The sequence below is a fragment of the Canis lupus genome, chromosome 10 (genome assembly GCF_048164855.1).
Source record: "Canis lupus baileyi chromosome 10, mCanLup2.hap1, whole genome shotgun sequence".
Lineage (NCBI taxonomy): Eukaryota > Metazoa > Chordata > Mammalia > Carnivora > Canidae > Canis > Canis lupus.
Genome location: NC_132847.1, coordinates 3,337,713 through 3,360,046, shown reverse-complemented (window position 1 = coordinate 3,360,046; position 22,334 = coordinate 3,337,713). Strand labels below are relative to the sequence as shown.

The 22,334-nt window shown below is 49.3% G+C and overlaps 1 protein-coding gene across 1 annotated transcript in view; it reads right to left on the bottom strand.

The window, feature by feature from the left end:
- The window catches only part of ADAMTS2 (ADAM metallopeptidase with thrombospondin type 1 motif 2), a 224,684-nt gene that overhangs the window by 16,737 nt on the left and 185,613 nt on the right, over window positions 1-22,334 (bottom strand). The window contains exons 11-16 of the mRNA XM_072840552.1: window positions 13,966-14,111; window positions 10,068-10,243; window positions 9,360-9,493; window positions 4,635-4,758; window positions 3,724-3,804; window positions 1,845-2,011 (exon numbers count right to left, since the gene is read on the bottom strand). Of these exons, the coding sequence (XP_072696653.1) occupies window positions 1,845-2,011; window positions 3,724-3,804; window positions 4,635-4,758; window positions 9,360-9,493; window positions 10,068-10,243; window positions 13,966-14,111 (828 nt within the window). The remainder of the gene's footprint in view (window positions 1-1,844; window positions 2,012-3,723; window positions 3,805-4,634; window positions 4,759-9,359; window positions 9,494-10,067; window positions 10,244-13,965; window positions 14,112-22,334) is intronic.

The following is a 22,334-nucleotide window of genomic DNA, read 5'->3' as shown; positions in this document are numbered from 1 at the left end:
ACCCCGGGAGGTGCCTGGGTGGCTCAGGGGTTGAGTGTCTGCCTTTGGCTCAGGTCGTGATCCTGGGGTCCTGGGATCAAGTCCAGGATCAAGTCCTGCATTGGGCTCCTCATGGGGAGCCTGCTTCTCCCTCTGCCTCTGTCTCTGCCTCTCTCTGTGTCTCTCATGAATAAATAAATAAAATCTTTTTTAAAAAAGGAAACATACCCCGGGGCACACATACTGCTCGCTCTCTTTCTTTGCCGTAGTTATGTTCTAGAAAGGGCCTGAAAAATCTGGATTCACCAGTACGGCACCATGGCTCGCGGGGAATGTGGGGCGAGGGTCCTGTGAGCCTCTAGTCAGAATACTTTCATCAACCGTCAATACATAATCTTATTTTACATGTGTTTCTGTTTCGAGCCCCGTTGGTTCCTACTGCTGAGTCGTTAACACTGACCCCTCCGGCCCGCGTGCTCTAACTCTGGCCTGCATGAAGCTCATCTAGTGTGTGTACTTCTCTGCCCAGCACAACATACGACCTCTTGTGCTCAGGAACACCCAACAGCACCCGGCACTCCACTTGGGGTCATCCCAAACAGCAAACCATCCCCCCAAACGGCATAAAAATGTGAAAAGTGTGGCCCCTCACGTACTGGGAGAAGGACCCTCGTTTACGGCACGGGACTAGAACAGAAGCAGAGTGTCCCCCTGTTCCAACCCTGGGGGGGGAACATGTCCATCGGATGAATCAAATCTCTCACTGCTCTGCAGTGTCTGTGAATGGCCGTGGAAACACCACTTCTGACCAGTGATTACAAATTCACTTCAGCAAGGAGGTAAATTGCAGGCCGGGACAGAAACAGCAGGCCCTGAGGCCGATGGCATCGGCCTGGGGGCGAGAAGTCCCCGATGAAACAGGCCGGCCCCATGGGGCACGCCCTGGGCTCAGGTGCCGAAACCTAACCAGGGGCACTCGCCTTCACGGAGGAGCTAAAGGCCCCTGAGCCTCCTCTGTAGTGTTTTAAATGTTTCACAGATAGGGGCACCTGGGTGGCCCAGATGGTTGAGCGTCTGCCTTCGTCATGCCGGGTCATGACTCCTGATAGAGCCCCACGTTGGGCTCCCTGATCAGCAGAGTCTGGTGCTCTTTCTCCTCCCTCAGCTCATCCTCTCTCTGTCTCTCTCAAATGAATAAAAATCTTAAGAAAATTTATTTTTCACAAGTAAAACATACTACTTATGCAACTGAAATTAACTTTCAAAAAGCGATTAGAAAACCCAGCCCCAGGGGCACCTGGCTGGCTCAGTCAGTAGAGCTGGCGACTCTTGATCTCAGGGTTCTGAGTTCAAGCCCCGCATTGGGTTTAGAAATTAGTTAAAAATAAGATCTTAATAAAAATAAGAAAACAAAATGAGGCCCCTTCTGAATTCTCATCACCAGGAGTGGTCCTGGACTCAGGACGGCTGGGGGTTAATCATACTTAGGGACAAAGTCCAGTATGACCTGGGTCTGGGAGTCTAACCTCCTGAACCCTGTCACTCACTCCTGGGGCAGTGCAGGATTTGGATGAGATGACCGTGAGCAGACATGGTGAAAGGTGGCCGAAAATGTCATCTGGGGGGGAAACTGAAACCCTCAGAGGGGAGAGTTTGATTGAGGTCCCCCGGGGCCCAGAGACTCCGTGTGTGACACCGATGGAGACCCTCCGTCCAAAAGGCAGGCCAGAGGCCTGTTCAGAGAATGGCCTGACAGATGTAGGGAGGCCCAGGGTTCCCAAGAAGCTGGAGGATCTCTTCCCCAGTGGCTGCTTGCCCTTCTGGGCAGCCAGGAGGTACCAGACCTGGTCCCTGCCTCTACTTACCAGAACGGTGATGGTGCCATGAAGTGGGCCCATGGTCTGCAGTGTCTCTCGGCCATCCTCATCCCTGTACTCCCACTCCACACCCATTGCAATGAAGGATTTAGAATTAGGATCCACATCATTCTCTTCGTTTAAAATGAACTTGCCCGTCTCCAGGTTCTTGACGGCTAAGAACAGCAGAAGACAGCCACTCCTACCACGGTCACTGGCAGAAGCCTGGCATGTTAGGGAGAGGCTGGCAGGTCCACAGGTCTGGACTGGTGAGGGGGTTGTGAGGAACAGATTCCCCCTGTCTGTCCCAGCCACCCTCTGCTAGGGACCCATCCATGCCAATGACGGCACAGATCACTGTAGGAGCCAGTCTCACCCTCTGCTGCTCAGCTGGAACTATACTGCCCAGGGCCCTTTCCTGGATCTGCCCCCACAGACCCTGGGCCATCTCCCTACAGTCTACTTGGAGTCATCAGCAGGCACTTAGAGCCAATGATCCCCACACTGCACCCCAGCCTCCTGGGTGCAGGCCATCTGCTGGACACTGGGACACAGGGCTGGAGTGAGGCTTCCCACCATGGGGTGAGCATACGTCCAGTTAAAAATTAGGGTCTCCTCACCCCAACCTGGAGCCCCATCAGTTCCCCACATATCCTCAGAGGCCTGGCTTGACCAGGGGCTCTCATGGACCACAGGGAATAGCCCTGGATAAGCAGGTATCTAGGAGCCAAGAATCAAGAAGCTGGTCAGGAAGCCTCCTGCTTCCCACAGTGTGGAAGGCAGCTACTGTGGGTGCTGCTGGACGATTTTAGGAGGGCCCCAGATGGGGCTCACAGAATATGGAAATTGCTCCCTGCACGGGCCTCCTGTAATTCTCTGCCCCTCAGAGAAAGCCTCAGCAGGGGCCGCCAGACCCTCAACTGGTCACCAACCCTGCCTCCTCTTATGCAGAGATCAGGCCTCGGACCTGGAGCCTTCAACAGGAAACTTTAGATCCAAGTGTCTTTCCCTTTAGGAATCAACTTTCACATTTACTTTCCATTTAAGGCAAGTGGTACTGGCTTTGCATTTTGGGTAGCAGTATAAAGTTTCCTCTTAAAATAGGGAAGAGCTGCGTGTTGGTGGGGGTGCCAGACAGTGGCACTTTGGGAGTCCCAGACCCAGCCCAGTCTCCAGGGCACAAGGAGGAAGGTGGGGCCCAAACTGGGAGAAGAGCCTTGTCTGGGATCTCCGTAGTGACCCCCCCCCACCCCCACATCACTTTGGACGTCAGCCCATGACTATCCAGGAGGGAGGGCCCAAGTGCTTGCGGGAGGTGGGGGCGAGGATGGGTGAAGGCCTCCCAGGGGTCCTGCAGTCTCGGAGAGCACAGTCCCACAGGCAGGCAGGGGCCACCGCATGGGAGGATGTTCACTAAGGACATCCACATTTGCAAGAGATTCCAGAAATCTATATTCCAGGAAGAATCTCTTGAATTTAAAACTAAACTAATTTGGAAATATGCAAATACAGTCTGTGACCAACCACAGGCCAGCCCGGGTGCCTTCTCCGTGAGTAGGCTGCTGCCCAGGACTCTGCCTGCCTTCCAGTGGCTAGAGGGGCCTTCCTCCTTGGCCCTGAGATGGGGGACGGGGAGGCAGTCACCAGTCTGTGGGCTGGGAGTATGGCAAGCTTTACACGCATGTCCCTCCACACTGCTCCCAGAGCAGCCCTCTGACCCCAGCGGCCCCTGACCTCTCTCTCCATCAGGATGTGAACCCAGGAAAGACCCTCCAGGTGGGCTGAGCCAGGGACAGGGGAGGTGCAGCTGCACCTGTGCCTCCCAGCCTGACCTCTGACTCCTGGGCTCTGCCGCCATCCCTGGAACTGCTGAGCTTCAGAGACTCACCCAGGTGGTGGCTGGTGCTGTCTGCCTCCTGGATAAGCAGGTGTCTGGCTCCTGCTGGGATCTCAAACATCTTGATGTAACCTTTGTTGGGATGTGGGGAGACAAAGCCAAATGAGACAGAAGAGGCCACTGGAACACAGACAATGCACAGAGGGGTCTCGCCCTCAAAGGCCATTCCAGAGGGCTCCACATTTCATGGGTTTTGAACTGCCCACCTGGACAAGGGCCGATGGGAAAGGTACTGCGTCCCAGATGGCCAAAGCCGTTCTGCTCCTTTCAAATCCCAGCTGTGCCCTCCGCCTCTTCCACTGAAAACTTGACAGGAACCCTCAGGGTGGCCCTGGAGCCATGCCAGAGCTTGTAAGCTAAGATGCCATATCTGGGAGGGAGGCCCTTAGCAAACCACTTGGCCTCCTGAACCGTGGGAAGGGTCAGCCTCGCACCCTGGCACCAGGTCTGAGTGAAGGTCACGGCCTTCTGAGAGACCAACCAAAGTGGCTTCTCCTCATTTCAGACAGAGGTGAAAGTCACTGCAGGCCCACCCAGAGAGCTGTTCTTTCAGAGCCCAGGTTGGCTGGGGACCAGACGGCAGCAGGAGCCGAGAGGTAAGAAGCAAAGGACCCAGAGCCCAGAGGCCTACTGGGAAGCTCTGGAAGGCAAGAGAGGGGTGACCTATGCAGCCCTTGCCCTCAAAAAAACTGCTAAGATCTGCCCCGTGGCCCCCTCTATGTCGGCATTCTCTGCCCTGACCCCGGAAACCTGGTTTCCATTCTCCCTGTTCCCCATCCACCCTGGAGCCTGGCTCAAACTATACCTGACTTATGATACTCCAGCAAGTCATGTCCCCGCCCTCCTCCCAGAGGTGCTGCAGACATTCAGGCACCAGGGGCCGGAGGGAGGGGCTCACTCACCAAGCTTCTTGGGGGAGCGTGTGAATGTGCCTTTGACCACTTTGCAGTGAGTGTTGTCCCCTCCACACACGCCACATTTGTCCTCCTGCTTGCTGGAGCCAATCACTCCATCACAGCCCACCTTCTGCAGAGGGAAGGGGTACAGTGCATAATTGAGAGCTGTCCCCACTTGGGCCCTGGCCTGATCCGTGCCCCCAGGGCCCTGCCACCTGTTCCCTCTGCAGCTCAGGTCCACACTATCCTTAGCGGTTCCCAATGCAGACGGAGGGACAGGGCTTTGGAGCAACACAGACTCTGCGCCCACCCACGGAGCAGCCACTGCTGCTCACTGCACCTCATCTGCTCATCTGGACAGTGTGACCTCACAGGGCTCTGCACAGCCTGATCAGGGCCGCCTGCGAGACTAGCTTGGCCTGGCACACAGATGTCACTGTCCTGATGGCTGTGAATCAGCCCTGGCCTCTACCCTTCTCCTAGGCGGCCATGTGGTGCAGCCTGTCTGGGGCTCCCACCCAAAGCTCAGTTTTTTTAGTCTGTGTCCGGGGGTGCCGGGGCAGGAGGTGACAAGAGTTGTTGAGAACACCTGTGCCTCCATTCCTTCAACAAATCCTCTAAATATCACCCACTCCAGTGTCAAAATTATTCCACACTGACCAGGGATGCTCCCTTGCCCCAAGCCACCTGGCAAAGTAGTAACAAATTCAGGTTCTTCTACTCTCCATGGCTCTGGCAGCACAGCATTCCTGGGGCCAGGGAAACTCCACGAAAGGAGCTCCTGCAGGACGATGGCCCTGAGCATGCTGCCCGAGGCCACTTTGTTCTAGCTCAGCCAAGGAAGACAGCCTGTCCTCTGAGCTGGTCTGCTCCCTCCACCTGTCCTAGAGTGCACCACAGCAACACAGGGTTCCCGTTTTGCTGAGGCTGCCAAGAAGCTCAGATCCAATTGTCCTTTCAAGGTCATCCTATCACCTACCTTTGGAGAAATCCACTTCTTCTTCTGCTCTTTGATTTCTGGCTTTTGTCTTACAAGGCCCTTTGAGGGCAGGGACCATGCAGGGGCTACAGAGGAGTGGCTCATGAATCATTTTTGAAGGTGTGGATAGACACTGATGATCTTTGGTCTTATCTATTTCTGTGTAATCATAAGCCTTTTGAACCAATTTTGGAAGTGAGCAGGGTGAAAAGCAATCAATGAAATGAACATGCTAATTTTTATTTTAATGATTCCTGGGGTGGGGGGAAATTACCAGGGAAAAAAGAGGACCAAACAAAAGCATTGGTCTTTAAAAGTGCAGAAACCTGAGCCAAAGCATGCACCTCCCTTTTCTAAGTATGTGGTCTGAGGACACACTGCTCGATCTCTGAGTTTGTTTCCACGTTTGTGACATGGTTTTCAGTGCAGCCTGGCCTGTGGGGGCTGTTGCTGGGGGTGGGAGGAGATGGTCCTCATAAGCACAGTCACAGTCTCCCTTCATCAGGGAAGGCTGGAGGTGTTGTAGAGGAGGAGAGGGGGGAGGAGAACCCTCTTTCAGGCCAGGATAGTGTACTCCCTGGGAGAAGGGTTGCTCCAGCCTCTCACCTGAGGGGGATTAGTGCTCAGTTTCAGACACTGTAAACCAAAAGCAAAAAGCCTTGGAGCAGTAGGCAGATGGGTACCCATGCCAGGGAGCAAAGGAACATCTGGGAGGCGCTCTCCCAGACGCCTGGACTCTGGAGCCCACGTGAGATCATGCGCCTTAACTGAGAATCAGCTCTAATCTGGAAGTTGTTCACTGGTACATAAGCTCTTTCTAAAAAGGCTTGCAGCCTTTTTACAACCCAAAACATGAATTAGAAATTCAGCTGGTTGGAATGGAAGGAGGATATCTAGACAGTGGAAAAATGAAGCAATATGCTACCTTTCTTAAGACACTTGTTCTAAATGAGACTTTGTTCTGAGAGTCACAGAAAACAGCATAAATGAACCACTTGATCTGTCAGAACTTGAGAGAAATTAAAATGGCCTGTCACCATTTCTCCCTCTCAAACACATTGTTTGTCATCTTTTGTTTTTTCTGAAATAGAAGTGTGTCTAATAATCATAGTGGACAGGACCTTGCCTGACATCTAGAAGAGCAGTTTTGTCTGGGTGGCTGCTGGGTGGCTCATCAGGTGGGATGACTACCAGGCCCAAGCAAGCACTGTCCCCAGCTCCCCAGGGAGCCTCCACCCCTGGCAAGGGTCTACAGACCTTTAGGAGATATTATTTTAACATCCAGTGGTCTGAACCAGGGAGGAAATGCTCCTAAGCTGAATAGAAAAAGCTAATGAACACCAGGGTCCTTGTGTGGGCCTGAAATCTTGCCTGAGATCCTACTGGGGTTGACTGCTTAGGTTGGGGATGGCTCATGTCCGCAGGTGGCTTGGCATGGCTGCTGCCCACTAAGGCCACAACCAGAGCGGGATGACAGCTGTACTCTGCTTTGGTCCAAGCACAGGTGGGAGACGCTGGCACAGGTGGCAGGTGGTCCCAAGGGGAGGGGCCTATAGCTAACTAGGTCCTGCTTGCCTCTTTTCCCATCTGTTATGAAATCCTACGGGTGAGTCATCAGATCAGGACAGATGCTAGCCTATTTCAATCTCTGCCTTTCTCAATGCAATTTTCGGATCACATATTTGATAGCACACTATTACTTTCTCAGGGCAGTGGATTGTGCCCTTTATCCAAACAAAATGACCCTGTTGGCCTCATTTAATTCTTAATACTCTTCATTCTCTGCTCTCGGGGTGTGTGAGAGTACATGTGCACACGTGCATCTTTATTCTACACATCTTCTGCTGTCATTTCACTTTTAACCTTCCTGAGTCGTTGTTTTCATATTCCCTAATTGACAGCAACCACTTGGACATGATTTTTGACCTAGTATGAGATTCTTTTAAAAGAAGGGCTGCACATCCTCATGCATTGTGAGGACTCAGTACATCATCTTACTACTGCCCACGTCCTTTGTGTGGGTCCAATCTTTCTGTCTCCTTCACTTTGGAACTTCTGCAGTATGATGACATACAAATGTAAATATTTATATTTCCCAATGATGCAAGAATCTATCATCTTACTGTTATTCCTTCAAAATCACCATTAATTAATGAAAATACTTAATCTATTCTTCAACTGTCAATGGTAGGAGTGAGGCTCTTGCCACTGAGATGGTAAATTAGTGCTCTGGCTTCTCCATTATGTTTGTAGCCATATCATAGTTGCCACTTAAGCTACTTCTATTACTAAATGTTTCCCATGCTCACAGTTTGTGTTGGTCATGTTTCTAAAATTTTTCTGTGTCTTATGGTGTTTTGACATCTTAAAGCACTTGCTGGCTAGGGAGAGGCTGCCCCTTCCTCGTGCCAGCTCTTGGGCGTAGTAGAGGGCTAGTCTGGGAGCACATTTCATGTGTAAACCAACAATTCCCCAATCACCCCCTTTATCTGCCTCCCACACACCATCTGATGCTTCCCCTGCCCCAAGTCATACCCGGGCCAGGTACCAGGAGAGCAGTGCCACCCTTCCAGCCTGGAGCCTGCCTGCACTCTTCACACCTTTATACTAGCCAGTCCTCAACTGTTTCCTCTGCCCTGCCTGCCTTTTGCAAGGAAACCCCTATAAACACTGGTTTTCTTTCCCCCGACCAAACATGGTGCTTCCCCATGTGGCCCTCCATAGCGAGGTGAGCCTTTCTCTCAGGAAACATAAGTAACGCATGCTTCCTTTAGTGGCATTGACCTCTGGGTTGTCACTTGGTCATATCCATAAATTAAAATCCCTCAGGAACAAAGGCAACGCTGCTACCTGGTTGATGTGGTTTCACTACCTGAGCAGACTTTAGACTTTGTAGCCTGGCCTCCCTGCCAGACTCAGGCTGAGCGGCTCCTCCTGGCCCTCTGCTGCTGCATCTGGAGGAGCCTCCTGAACCGTGGGCTGCGGGCTGCCGGCTACTGTCCTCTGAGCAGAAGGAAGCCCTGAGCTCAAGTCCAGCGGCCCTGCACCCCACCTCCTTGCTCCTCTGGCCTCACTCTTTCTCTGGGGTACCTATGGCATCTGCCAGACTTCCTGAAGATCTCGTCTCTCAGGGAAACAAGACCAGAGTCAGCCTCTCTGACCCTACAATCAGTCCTGCCTACTCAGACTCTATGGAGGCTTCCAGGTGTTTCTAGGGAGCCTGGCTGAGGGCAGGCCTGTGCTCATGCCATGATCATATGCCAAGGTTAGCCCACCGTTGTTTCTTCTGACAGCCTAAGATTGAAGCCAAAGACCTAATAACAATGGAAAATATAGCAGGGTATTTCTATAAAGAGCTGAACCAAGGAGATCCTGGGCCACCCTAATCAAGAACAAGCTATCCAGAGCCCAGCGGAGCACAAGGATGTGCAGCACTTCACAGCAGGTCATCTGTGAACCACATGCGGCAGAATCATCCAGTGAGCACATCAAATTCCTGATCCCAGGCCTGGCTGGAGCTACAGAATCAGAATCTCTGCGGTGGGGGCCCAAGCTCCTGGGTGTCCCCCAGACACACTCAAGTGTGAACACCACTAGCACAGGGAAGGGGTCACACCTGCCCTGGTACAGGTGCTGATTCATGCTCAACCTCAACAAGGCTGCCCAATAACCCCAAGAAGCGGACACCCTGGCCTGTGGCCCCTATGCCCCTGCAGTACCTCCCACCACTCTGCTGGCCCCATAACACTCACCTTGCACTCCCCACGCACACAGAGGCTGAAGGCGTCCCTGTAGGAACAGCGGGTGCCATCGTGCACCATGCGCTTCATGGACACCACCTCTCTGGTCTCCTTGGACTCGCAGTAGAGGTGGCATCTCTCCTTGGCTGGAAGGGAAGCAGCAGGGTGTTGGCAAGACTGTTCTTAGGATTCACCTGCCCCCTCCCCCACATGCCTGCCCTGGGACAGAAAGGGAAAGGGGGCAGGTAACTACAACCCTCTTGGAGTATTTACCTTTGACCCCAGGCTACTGGATTTAGGAAGAGCTTTTCCCAACAGAGCCAGGCTGATGTTGGTGCAGATCCCAGAGACTTTGATGGCCCTTCCCTCCAGATGGCAACCCCCCTCTGAGAGGGGGACCCTGTCTACTCTGGCACCCACTCTTAGAACCACACACGCTGGGCATGCAGCAGGTTCTTGGTTGGTGTAACACACACGGGTGACAGAGAGAGGACAGTAGGCTTGTGCCTGGTGACCCACCCCTGCCCAGTGCCTGGCAGGAATTGGAACTGTATGTTCAAAATTCCAGGACTGGGCTCCTGTAGCCACACTGGCTAGGGTGGGCTCTGCTGACAGCCTGGTGTGGCCCACAGGTTGCTCAAGGAAAGTGCAGGCCCTGGCCTGCCCACAGCCTTGGCACAGCCTCCGAGCACCTGTTCCGCTCTGTCCCTGGGGGCTCACCATCCCGGTGCTCATGGGGCAGCCAGTGGTGCTGGTTATCGCCGTGCTCGAAGTACAGGTCCCACTGCCGACACTGTTCCTCACGGAAGTCAGCCAGGGCATCAGGGCAGTCCTGGGAGTTGCAGAGCTGGAAATCGTAGCCAAGGCCTGAGCAAGTGCGGCCCCCGTTGGCTGGGCTGGAGGAAAAGGGGGAAGGCCTTGCAGCTTGGTGCCACAGGAAGAGGCTGGCATATGGGGTGCCAACTGTGGGATGGTGGGGATTCCTCAGTCTCGGGTGTGGGGATGGAGCTCTGCAGAATGAAGGGACCCAGCCTCCAGGAACTCAGAGTATTAAGTATAGAGGAGTTAGTGATTCCTCCCTCTGGGCCTACCAAGCACTCACACCCCCAGCTCCCATTGCTGTGACTGAACCAACAGTGGGCCATGGCTGGGAGTTAAGGTTTGGCCTTTCCTGGGACATTAATCAAAAGATAGAGGTGGGCGAGTCCTCTACACCTGGGCCTAGGCCTGTGCCTGACACACGGTGGGAACTCAAAGAACAGTTCCAAACCAGCAGGATCCCGCTGCACAAGTTCCCAGCAGGGGTCGGGAACAGAGCAGACACTCTGTTCACTGGTTTTCCCCCACCTCAGAGGCTTGGGGTTGAGTTTCCCTAATTCCCTCACTTCACTAAGAACAGTGCTCATCCACAAAGCACTAGGTCCATAGCAAAGGCCAGAAAAGGTACCAGCTATGGGCCAGCAGGTGCCTCCAGCACGTGGGATAGTGGACCACACCCCAGGGGGAGCTCGGGGTCTCTGTCACCATCTGCCCAGCATGGCAGCACCAAGCAGAATCTGAGCCCCCACCGAAGACTTGGGCAAGGGTCCTTCTTTGCCCACGTGACAGGGGTGGCCAGTGTGGCCACATGTGGCACAGCAGAGTGGACAAGGAAAGGGTAGCTTCTGTGAGGCTCCTGCCCCAGTGCCATGTTCTTGAGGGAAGTTGGTGGGAAAAGGTGATACAAGAAATCTGTGGAGAGGAGTTCCTGGGTGTCTCAGTGGGTTAAGCCTTCAGCTCAGGTCATGATCTCAGGGTCCTAGGATTGAGCTCTGCATTTGGTTCCCTGCTCAGTGGGGAGTCTGCTTCTCCCTCTACCATTGCAGCTACTATCTCTCAAATAAATTTTAAAAATTAAAAAAAAAAAAGAAATCTGGAGAAAGAAGCCTCAGTGCTTGATGGAGTGGATGAAAAGAAGCAGCTCTGAGATTCACACAAGGGCCACCACCCATGGGGCCGCAGAGAATGACAATACTGACCAGGGCATCACCAGGAAAGCATGCAGGTGTGGGGAGCAGCAACCATCTGGGAAACAGCAGGAAGGAGGCGTGCTGATTCCAATGGAAACCCAGGCTAACTCCAAAATAGAAAGTGAGCTGGAGAATTCAGGGGAGGTGGGCGAGGAAGACCAAGTAAGGAGCTTAGAGATGAGACGGCCTGCAGTTTTAGAGGTACAAAGTAGGGAGAGCAAACACAGAGGGAGCTCAGTCCAGGGAGCCACAGCTACCAACAGGAGGGTGGGAAGTCTGGTGGTCACACCCCAGAAAACGCACAGAAGGGGAGGTCTGTGGGGCCTGCCTGGGTTGCTGACAAGGAGGCTCTGTGAAGCCGGGGAGCTCTGAAATGCTCAGGGCCCTGCAGCTGCCCGGGTTGCCCACTGATGCTGGTGTAAATAAACAGTTGCCATGGCTCCCCAACGGTGCTGTCAGACCCCTGCTGATGCGGAGGTGAGTGCTGGCACTGGGCCTGATGGCTTGCGTGAACAGACAGCTCCTGTCACTGCTGTCCTTGTCTCTTGCTGCCACCAAGGAGGCTGGGGCTGGCAGAGGGGTAAAAAATCCCTAGAACACACAGGCATGGAAGCACAAAAGAACATGGAGCCCACCTCCCCAACCTCAAGCCTGCATGAGCTCCCTTAGGGCCAGGCCTGAGAATGGACCCTCTGGCTCAGAGTTGGGCATCAGCCTTCAGGGCCCGGATGTCAGGGGGCTGGGCCAGATCTGCAGCCTGGCCCCAAGTCACTCCATCAGCACATGAAGAGGCAGCAGAGACTAATCACAGGTACTGAGGCTTGCTGCATGCCAGGTATCAAGTCACGGATGGGAACCCTGCCAGCCTCACCCAGCACCCCAGAGCCCCTGTGGTTCTGGCTTCCTGTCCTGTCAATCTCATATCTCATCCTGAGGCAGGGGTGCTTGAGCGGAGCAGGGGCAGGGTACTTTCCACCTGACCAGAATGGGGCCTGAAGCCCTCAGGTGAGAACTGGTCAGAAGCAGGAGAAGTGTTCTCCAGGAGTGACTAGAGCAGCTGGTCCCAAGCACAGGTGTCCCTGAGGTTTGGGCTTTCCCACCGCTAGATTCCAGGGCTGTGTCCCTTCCTGACCACTGTAGACTTGACCTCTCTCCCCAGAGCTGAGATTGCTGACCCCCTCTGGCTTCTTGGGGGCCAGCTCAGGGCCTGGCCAAGCAGGGCATGGGAACTGCTGCAGAGGCCAGAGCCCAGGTGGTCTGGAAGAGCCTCAGAGACCTGTAGGGCTTAAATGTTAGGGTCACAGGCTCCTTTGAGAAGTTGATATGAAACTAGAGAAAAACACATGTGTCTCTTAAGTCATACACAATCCTGCTGAGGCTGTGCTGGGATCCAAGGAAAGGTGATGAGCCTAGGACTCAGGGCTTAGAGCCCCAACCCAAATATCGACAAGGTCCATGTGGGTAGAGGGGGTGAGTGAAGATGGCTGGGTCGGGCTGTCCCATGAAGGGGGTGGCCTGAGTAGTTCATTGCCCTCCAGCCTGTACTTGGGCCTGGCATTGCAGTGGTGCCCAATCTGGAAGCTGGACATAGGATTTTCTTTCATTTTTTTAAATTCCAGGTTTGTTTTTTTTCCTTTTTTTTTTTTTTTTGTATATTCATATGAATCAAAATCTTTAAAATACCAAACAAGTCAAAGAAAGAAGACAAAGCCTCACATCTTCCAGCAGCCATGGGGCCTCCCGGAGTAAGGTCATCTGTGGGGGGTTCCGTTCACATTCCTGTACGTGCACCCACAATAAATCCATGAGGTAGCCTGCCTGAGACCCCGGGGGACTTGCTGATGCACCTGAGTCACACAGAGCTGCAGAGGCCCAGGGCCCAGGTGCTCTGACTGCACGCCCTCCCTTTCCATGGGCACTGCGCTGAGTGACGCAAGGGGCAGGACTGGCCGCGGCACAGACCTGAGAGATAGTCACAGGGTGGGGTAGAATGGGGGGATTAAAGGAAACCAGGGAAGAACAGCACAGCACAGGGCTTTGGGCCCCCATGGGAGGCAGGAGGGGGAGCATGGCTGGGCATGGGAGCCCAGCAGGCATGGGGGCAGCCTCCTTAGGCGATCTCTACCATACACACCCCGGGCGGCAGGTCACTGCCCCTGCCTCTTGACTGACTGCACACAGCTGTTCCCCTGCTTAGCTTCCCAGCATCCAGGAGCCCAAGAAGGCCCTCCTCCTTACTCACATTTCCCCATCTTTGCCACACCTTCTGTCTTCCACGCCCTTGACCAAGAAGGGCAGAGCAAGTTAATGTCTAGAGCAGGGTGCAGGCCAGGTCGGGGGGAACGGCTCCAGGCCAGCGGCCCAGGAGATGTTTCCAAGCCTCAGGACTGGCTCTGCCTCAGCAGGCTATGTGACCTGAGGCAAGATCCTTGCCTCTCTGAGTCTCTGCTTCCTCTCAGGAACGCGTCTTCTGTGCTAGCATCCTCTCCAGAAGTGGTATACAGCCACGGAGGCCCAGCAGGATAGCGCCAGCCAGCGAGGGGACAGCGAGGGGCCTAAGGGACCTCAGCTACCATGCAGGAAGGTGGGAAACAGTGGGCCCAACTCACTGTGGGTTGTCACACTGGCGGGTCCGGAACTTTACACCTGTGCCACAGGTGCGTGAGCAGGAGCCGAATGGACTCCAAGCACCCCAGTTGCCATCCCGCTTGAGGATGTCAGGCGTCAGCCAGATGCAGTGTCCTTTAAAGCAATGCTGAAAGACAGAAGGTCACTCCTATGACTCACTGTTCCAGGGCCACTCAGATGCCCCATACTCTTCAGCCTGCAGTTCCCTTGATGTGTGCTCAGCCCTGGAGGCTCTGGGAGAGAAGGCTGCACTTCCCCTAGGCATTCAGAGCCCCGTTGAGAGGTCCAGAGAGGTGCTGGCCTGCCTGCTCCCCCTGACCACCAACCTGGCGACCCGCCATCCTCCACGTCTTGTCCAGCCTGCTGTCCCTTCAGCCAGAGGCTGCCCTGCACCCCACACCGTGTCTCCAGGTGAAGCCACATTCATAAAGAAGCAGCATTCATAAAGAACCACCTGGCAGGTCAGGCCAGTGACTTCCGAGACATACAGGACTTACCCATTTACGTTTAAAGGAAATATAATGGACATGAAGGTCAGGTGGCAAGCTGACATGGTAAGCATTCATGAACCCAGGGAGCAGAACATTGGCACTCAGGGAACACAGACCTACCACTTGAATCTGGTCACACTGCTCCCCAGCCTCCCACGGGGAGGACACTCATACAACTTAGCACAGCTTTAGGAAGGAGATTACAAAATATAACACATTAGATATAAAATGGAATATTGATTTAGAACAAGAAAATACATCACAAAAAGTTAAAAATTTAACAATGGACCAATACTGTGCACACAACCAAAAGCAGAGTACAATGATTTCTTTTTTTTTTCAAATTAGCCAGCTGCTACAACTTTTCCTGCACTTCTGATGGCAAACTTGTCCATCCCCTCCTCATGTAATGCCTCGCCACAGGTACATGCGAAGAAGCTGGGTGGATTCCAGGCACCCCGGGAGCTATCCAGTTTCAGAATGTCATTTTGTAAGTCTGTTTCTCATATTGAGAACACAAAGATAATGCAGCCATTCCTCTGCAAACTTTCTCTGTAAGGACCGGAAGCTATTTTGGTTACATGATCTCTTTTGTAACTACTCACCTCTGCCACTGGAGCATGAATGCAGCTACAGGCAACATCAGTGAATGAACATGGCTGTATCCCCAAAAACTTTATTTACAGAAACAGAGAGCACATGGAAACGTCTATGGTGGACCTATAAGGAGCTTGGTGAACTCCTTCCTCAGTAAGATAACCATTTAACTGGTGAAAATTATTTTTAAAAAACAACCACTTAAAGTATCTAGAAATTGTCCTAAAGTTGATACAACAGATGGGGGAACATTTTTTTCAAGGATATCTACAAAATCTTGGTGAGAAGAGTGAAGTTGGGGCACCCAGGTGGGTTAAGCATCTGCCTTCAGCTCAGGTCATGATCTTAGGGTCCTGGGATCGAGCCCTGTGTCAGGCTCCATGCTCAGCAGGGACCCTGCTTCTTCCTCTCGCTCTGCCTGCAGCTCCCCCTGCTTGTGCGTGCTCTTGCTCTCTCTCTCTCTCTCTCTCAAATAAATATATAAAATCTTTAAAGAAAAAAAAAAGAAACGTGAAAGTCTATGGCATTTGGGCCATAACCCCTGCCTATACCTCCCCCTCCACCCCCAACTCAGGGCGGGCAGAAGCTTTACTGCCTAGAAAATGGAGCTATCTATCCTCCCTGCTCCCAGTCTGGGGCTACAATTTGACCCTGGGAAGGGCAAGTCACTGGCACCTCCCAACTCACAACACTGTCTTGCAGAAAGTCAATTCCAGCCAGCAGAGCCAAAAGAACTAGGGCTCCCATTGCTGGGTGAAGATTCTACCCCAGATATAAGATTCTACTCCAGATGTCAGGCTAAGAATCCTAGACCTGGACAGACCTTTCCCTGGCCTGCTTGTAGGGCAGAGGTCCTGTCTTAAAAAGAAAAAACCAAGAAGAGTAGGGACTACCATCCCCACTGACGGACCCACCTGTAGCCAGGATGCCACCCTGTGAGAAGTGGGCCACACTGCACCCTAGTCCTAGTGCAGTGGAGCAGTGGTCTTCCCAGAGGCAGAGGCAGAACAGCCAGTTCCATAGCTTTCCCTAAGGGGACCAACTTTATTTGGAACAGAGTTCCAAATCAGCAGCTAGTGATTTGGTGACCAGTAGGGGCAGAACAGCCAAAAAGCCTACCAGGAAAGTCAGAGAAAGAGACAGAGAGAACGTGGTTAACACCCCTGTCCTGGGGTGGGAGTTGGGGGCTGTGTGGTCAGGGTGCGGATGCACAGGCCCAAGGCTATGACCTCCGGTGGGCAGTATCAATGGCTGCACACTGCAGGTCAAACAAATATAGTTTATGCAAACAATGTGACCGAGTCACTAAACAAATAAACAAGCAAACAACAGCACAACAACGTCCAGGGCATCAATATCCAGAGTCTCTTCAATGTATTGTCTCCAATGCCCAGTTTCCACCAAAATTTCTGACATGACATGAAACAGGAGAGTGTGATCCACACAAGGGAAAGTAAGCAGGTGACAGAAATTACCTTTGAGGAGGCCCAGATGTTGAACTTAGCAGGCAGATTTCAAAACAGCTATTATAAATATGCTCCAAGAACAAATGGGAGCCATGTCTAAAGAACTGAAGGAGAGGAAAGGACATTGTCTCACCAGATAGGGAACATCAGGAAAGAGAGAAAAACTACTACAAAAATGTAAACAGAAATTCTGGAGTTGAAAAGTTCAAAAGCTGAACGATAAGTTCACCCAGGGCTCAGCAGTAGATCTGAGTTGACAGAAGACAGAGTCCAGAAACTTGAATACATATCAGTCACGATTCTGCAATCTGAAGAGTGGAGACAAAAAGGAGTGGGAAATATTCAAAGACATAATGGCTGAAAACTTCTAAAATGTGATGGGGAAAAAATTAACCTATATACCCAAGAAATTTAACAAACCCCAAGTAGAATAAATGCAAAGAGATCTGTACCCAGACACATGATAGTCAAATTAATGAAAGACAATGAAAATGTCCAAAGAAGTAAGAGGAAAAAGACTCATCGTGTATAAGGAAAGCCCAATAAAATCAAGAGCTGTCGCTTAATCAGAAATAATGGAGGCCAGAGGCAGTGGTGTTAACCAAGGATAATCAATACAACTATCTCTGAACAATGAAGCTAAAATAAAAACATTCTCACACAAACAAAAACAGAGAATTTATGGCTATCTGATTGCCTCATAGGAAAATACTAAAGGAAATTATTCAGGTGAAAGCAAGTGACACCAAATAATAATCCAAATCCACATGAAATAAACAAAGAGTGCTGGAAATGGACAATTTTTTAGAAAAACACAGACTGCCAAAACCACTTTAATAAGATGTGGAAAATCAGAGTAGACCTATAATAAGTAAAGAGATTAAATGAGTGTTTAAAAACCTCCCACAAATAATATCCCAATCCCCGATGACTTCCTTAGTGAATTCTACTGAACACTTAAAAAAACATTGATACCATTCCTTCATGAACTCTTCCAAAATATGGGAGAAAAAAGAAATTCCCCAATTCATTCTATGAGGCTAGTATTACCCTGATACTAAAACCAGACAGAGATACTGCCAGAAAAAAAACTGCAGACCAATATCTCTTATGAAAATACACAAAAATCTTCAACAAAATCCTAGCATACCAAATCTAACCCATATGAAAAGATTATATACCACAACCAGGTTATCCCAGGAGTGCCAGGTTTAATATCTGAAAATCAAGCAATGTAATAAACCATATTAACAAAATAAATAACAGACTGTATGATTGCCTCGAGACTCAAAAAATGAAATCTGGCAATCACCAACATCCTTTCCTGAAAACACAGGCGTGCATGTGCACATGCACACACACACACACACACACACACACACACACGACAAGGAATAGAAGAGAACTTTCTCAATCTGATAAAGGACATTGAAGAACTACCTGTAGCTAATATCATACTTAATGATGAAGGAATGAATGATTTCCCCCTATGATCAAGAACAAAGTCAACATTGTACTGGAAGTTCTGGCCAGGAAAAGTAGCCCCCCCCCAAAAAAAAAAAAGAAATAAAAGGCATCCAGTTTGAAAAGGAAGAAGTAAAACTATCTCTGTTTGCAGGTGACACGATTTTACATATAGAAACTCCTAAAGAATCCACTAAAAAGCTATTAGATCTAATAAAGAAACTGAGTGAGATTGCAGGGCACAAGATCAATACAGAAAAACCAATTGTATTTCTATGAAGAGTTTATCCTATAATACAGTGGAAGTGAAATTAAGAATCTATCTACAATAGCATCAAAAAGAAGAAAAAAACCTTAGTAATAAATTGAACAAAGGAAGTATAAAACATGCACCTTAAAAACTAAAAAATACTGTTGAAATAAATTAAATGTCCAAATAAAAAGAAAGATATCTTGTATTTATGGTTCATATTGTTAATATATTGATACTCTAGATTCAATGTAATCCTTTCAAAATCCCAGCTGGAGTTTTGCAGAAATTGAAAAACTGCTCTTAAAATACAGACATCCTTGCCAACACTTGTTATTTCTTGTCTTGGGTTCTAGCCATTCTGACAGGTCAAAGGACTGAATAGCCAAATAAATTTTGAAAAAGAAAAAGTAAGACAACTTGCACTTCCCCACTTTAAAGTCTAACACAAAACTACAGTAATCAAGACAATGTGGCTCTGTCATAAGGATAGACAAATCTATTGATGGCAAAGAATGCAGAGTCAGAAATGAACCCTTACATGTGGTCAGCTGGTTTCCAACAAGGGTAACAAGATGATATGATTCAACAGAAAGAGAACAGTCAAAAAAAAAAAAGAAAGAAAGAAAGAAAGAAAGAAAGAAAGAAAGAAAGAAAGAAAGTCTCTTCAACAATGGATGTCCACATGCAAAAGGATGAGGTCAGACACCTACCTCACACCATGCACAAAAGTCAACTGAAAATGGATCATAAACCTAAATGTAAGGGCTAGCCTCAGAATACAGTACAGAAATATATCTTCTTGACCTAATGGCAATGGTTTCTTAGATACAATACCAAAAGCACGGGCAACAAAAGAAAAAAACATATAGATAAACTGGATCTTACTAAAATTAAAACCTTTTGTGCATAAAATGATACTGTCGTGAAACTGACAAGACAAACCACAAAACAGAAAAAAAAAGGTCACAAACCATTTTGCGCATCCCTTATTGGGATACAAATATATATAAAGAACTCCTATAGATCAATAATAAAAAGATAAATAACTCAATTAAAAATATGCAAAGGATATGAATAGACATTTACCCCCCCAAGGTACATATATATCTTATATATCACACATGTGTGTGTGAATCACCACTAAGCACATGATGAAAAGATGCTCAACATCACAGGTCATTAGGGAAATGCCAATCAAAACCATAATGAGATGACACTTCCTACCCCCTGGGATGGTTACAATAAAAATACAGATGATAACAAGTTTGGGAGAGGATATAAAGAAATTAGAACCCTCATACAGTGCTAGTTGGAATGTAAAAAAGGTACAGCTGCTTTGGCAAGGAGTTTGGCAGTTTCTCAAAATGTGAACACAGAGCTACCGTAAGATTCAGTAATTCCACTCCTAGGTACATATCCAAGAAAAGTGACACATCCACCCATAACTTGCACAGGAATGTTTACAGCAGCATTTCTCGTAACAGCTGAAAAGAAGAAACAATTCAGATGACCATCAACTGATAAATGGATAAATAAAACACAGTATATCTTTACAATGGATTATTATTCAGCCACTAAAAGGAAGAGAGTACTGACATGTGCTATAACACAGAAGAATTTTGAAAACATTATGCTGATTAAATAAAGCCAGACACAAAGGACACATATTATACAATTCCATTGATAAGAAATGTCCAGAAGAAGCAAATCTACAGACACAGCAAGTAGATTAGTGATTGCTCAGGACTGGTCAGGGGTTGAGGGGAGAGAATGAACCAGGGAGAATGCTAATGGGTATGGCACTTCTTCCTGGAGTGACCAAAATGTTCTAAAATTTGAGTGTTGTGATAGTTGCACAACTCTGTGAATATACTGAAAACCACCGAATTGTACACTTCAAATGGACAATTTTATTTTTTTAGATTTTATTTATTTGAGAGAGAGAGAGACAGAGAGAGAGAGAGAGAAGACAAGCAGGGGGAGAGGGAGAAGCAAACTCGCCACTGAGCAGAGAGCCTGACACGGGGGCTTGATCCCAGAATCCCAGGTTCATGACCTAAGCTGAAGGCAGACGCTTAACTGACTGAACCACCCAGGCACCCCTAAATGGGCAATTTTAAATGTGAATCACATCTTAGTAAAGGTGTTGGGGAGCGGGGAGCCAGGTGGCAGGTGGCCTAGGTCTGTGTGTGACAGCTTGCTAACTCTGGCTCTAGCATGTTGAGGGACATATTTTCTTTTTTAAATAATTGGCAATTTAGAGAAGGTATTGGTGGTGTCATAGGAACTTTCACATAATCAAATCTGGAGAAACTGCTATCTAGTCTGTTTCCTGATGTGGATGTCAGGGCATTTCAAGTTTTCTTGGTTAGAGCCTGATTTTAAATGTAACATTCAGTAAGTTGCTATTGACTATTGTAGGGGCAACATTCTGAGCTTTGGATTGTCTTTCATGTTGTCAACATTTCATGTCAAGTCAGGAAGAAGTTTAAATGCTTCTCCCATGTGTTCATCAGATTCACTCCCCTTCATTAACTGGATTGTCAAATATTTCAAGAACCTGTTACTTCCCTATGATATTTACCTTTTCCTCCTAATGAATGGCTGCTTTGGGGTTTGATCTGAGACCTTTTCTTATTACTTTTTTTATTTTTTATTTTTTATTTTTATTTTTTTTTATGATAGTCACAGAGAGAGAGAGAGAGAGAGAGAGGCAGAGACACAGGCAGAGGGAGAAGCAGGCTCCATGCACCGGGAGCCCGATGTGGGATTCGATCCCGGGTCTCCAGGATCACGCCCTGGGCCAAAGGCAGGCACTAAACCACTGCGCCACCCAGGGATCCCCCTTTTCTTATTACAATTAAGTTTCTGACTTCGGTGTTACTTCTCCTGATTTCTTTACTCCATTTTCCCTTTCATTTTCTATTAATTTTTATCTGAATTTTCTTCAATACATAATTTTGAAAATGACAGAAGAAGGTACTTTTATCCATCTATTTGAATCAGAAGCCTGTCATTTCTCTTATTTTATTGAAGCCTTCCAGAACAACTTTCAAAATTGCAGTTAAACTGGCATATTCAAGCTTCATCAACATTTCAAATAAACTTTTTGCATCCCATTTGCACTCAGATTTCTCTCCTGGTCTTTGGGATTTTATTTTAGCACCTTTATATTTTGTAGTACATATGTTGTGAGGCGTGGACAGCTTTTTAACAAGCAGGCCATCTGGTTACACTTAGCCTTTTTAAAGAGACGTCCAAGTAGGATCTGTGTTTAAAGGAGCCCATCTGCAAGACAGACCCCCAAAAGCAAACAAACTATCGTCAGTATGGAAGCTGTAGTGACCTTAGGTCCAGCTGAGGCTCCTTTTGTCCAATGATCAGAGGGGACACACAGCACATACTCCACAGTGACGCTGAATGAGTTGGCGAGGCGGTGGTAGGAATGCCTCTGGACATTATTCCTACCCCTGGACAACTACAGTAACTTAGCTGTACATGAAAGATACTGAGACCATGTAAATAAGCCAATAAGTAGACCTTAAATGCAATTTCTCCTTAGCCAAAGCCACAAAGCACCTATTGCCACTCTAATGCCAGTGAAAGAAGTATGTTGGAAGGGGAGAGGGAGTGAAAAGAGAAGTGATCTTAATTGGCTAGATCTTATGGTTAAAATATACTTTTGCAAAATTTATGAAAACACATGACCATGTGAACACAGGAGGGGTCCTGAAAGGGGCCCTGTGGAAGTGAGAAGCCCGGAGTTTATATATCCTAAGCTTCATGATAAATTTACCTCTGTTCCTCCTCAAAACCTTCTGCAGGGTCCCACGCTGTAGGATTCAGACTAGCTCCTTAGCCTGGTATCAAAGGCCCTGTATGACCAGCTCCCTACTCACCCCTCCTGCTTCATCTCCCACCACCATGCCAGGTGCCTGGCTGCTGACTGCTCTCTGAACAGACCACACTGTCTTTCCTCCCTGCTTTTGGGAATGCCTCTGCTCAGGAAACCCATCACCCCACTTCCTTCCCCCACATCCAGTGCAGTGGATGCCAGAAGAAATCCCCCTCCAGGCTCA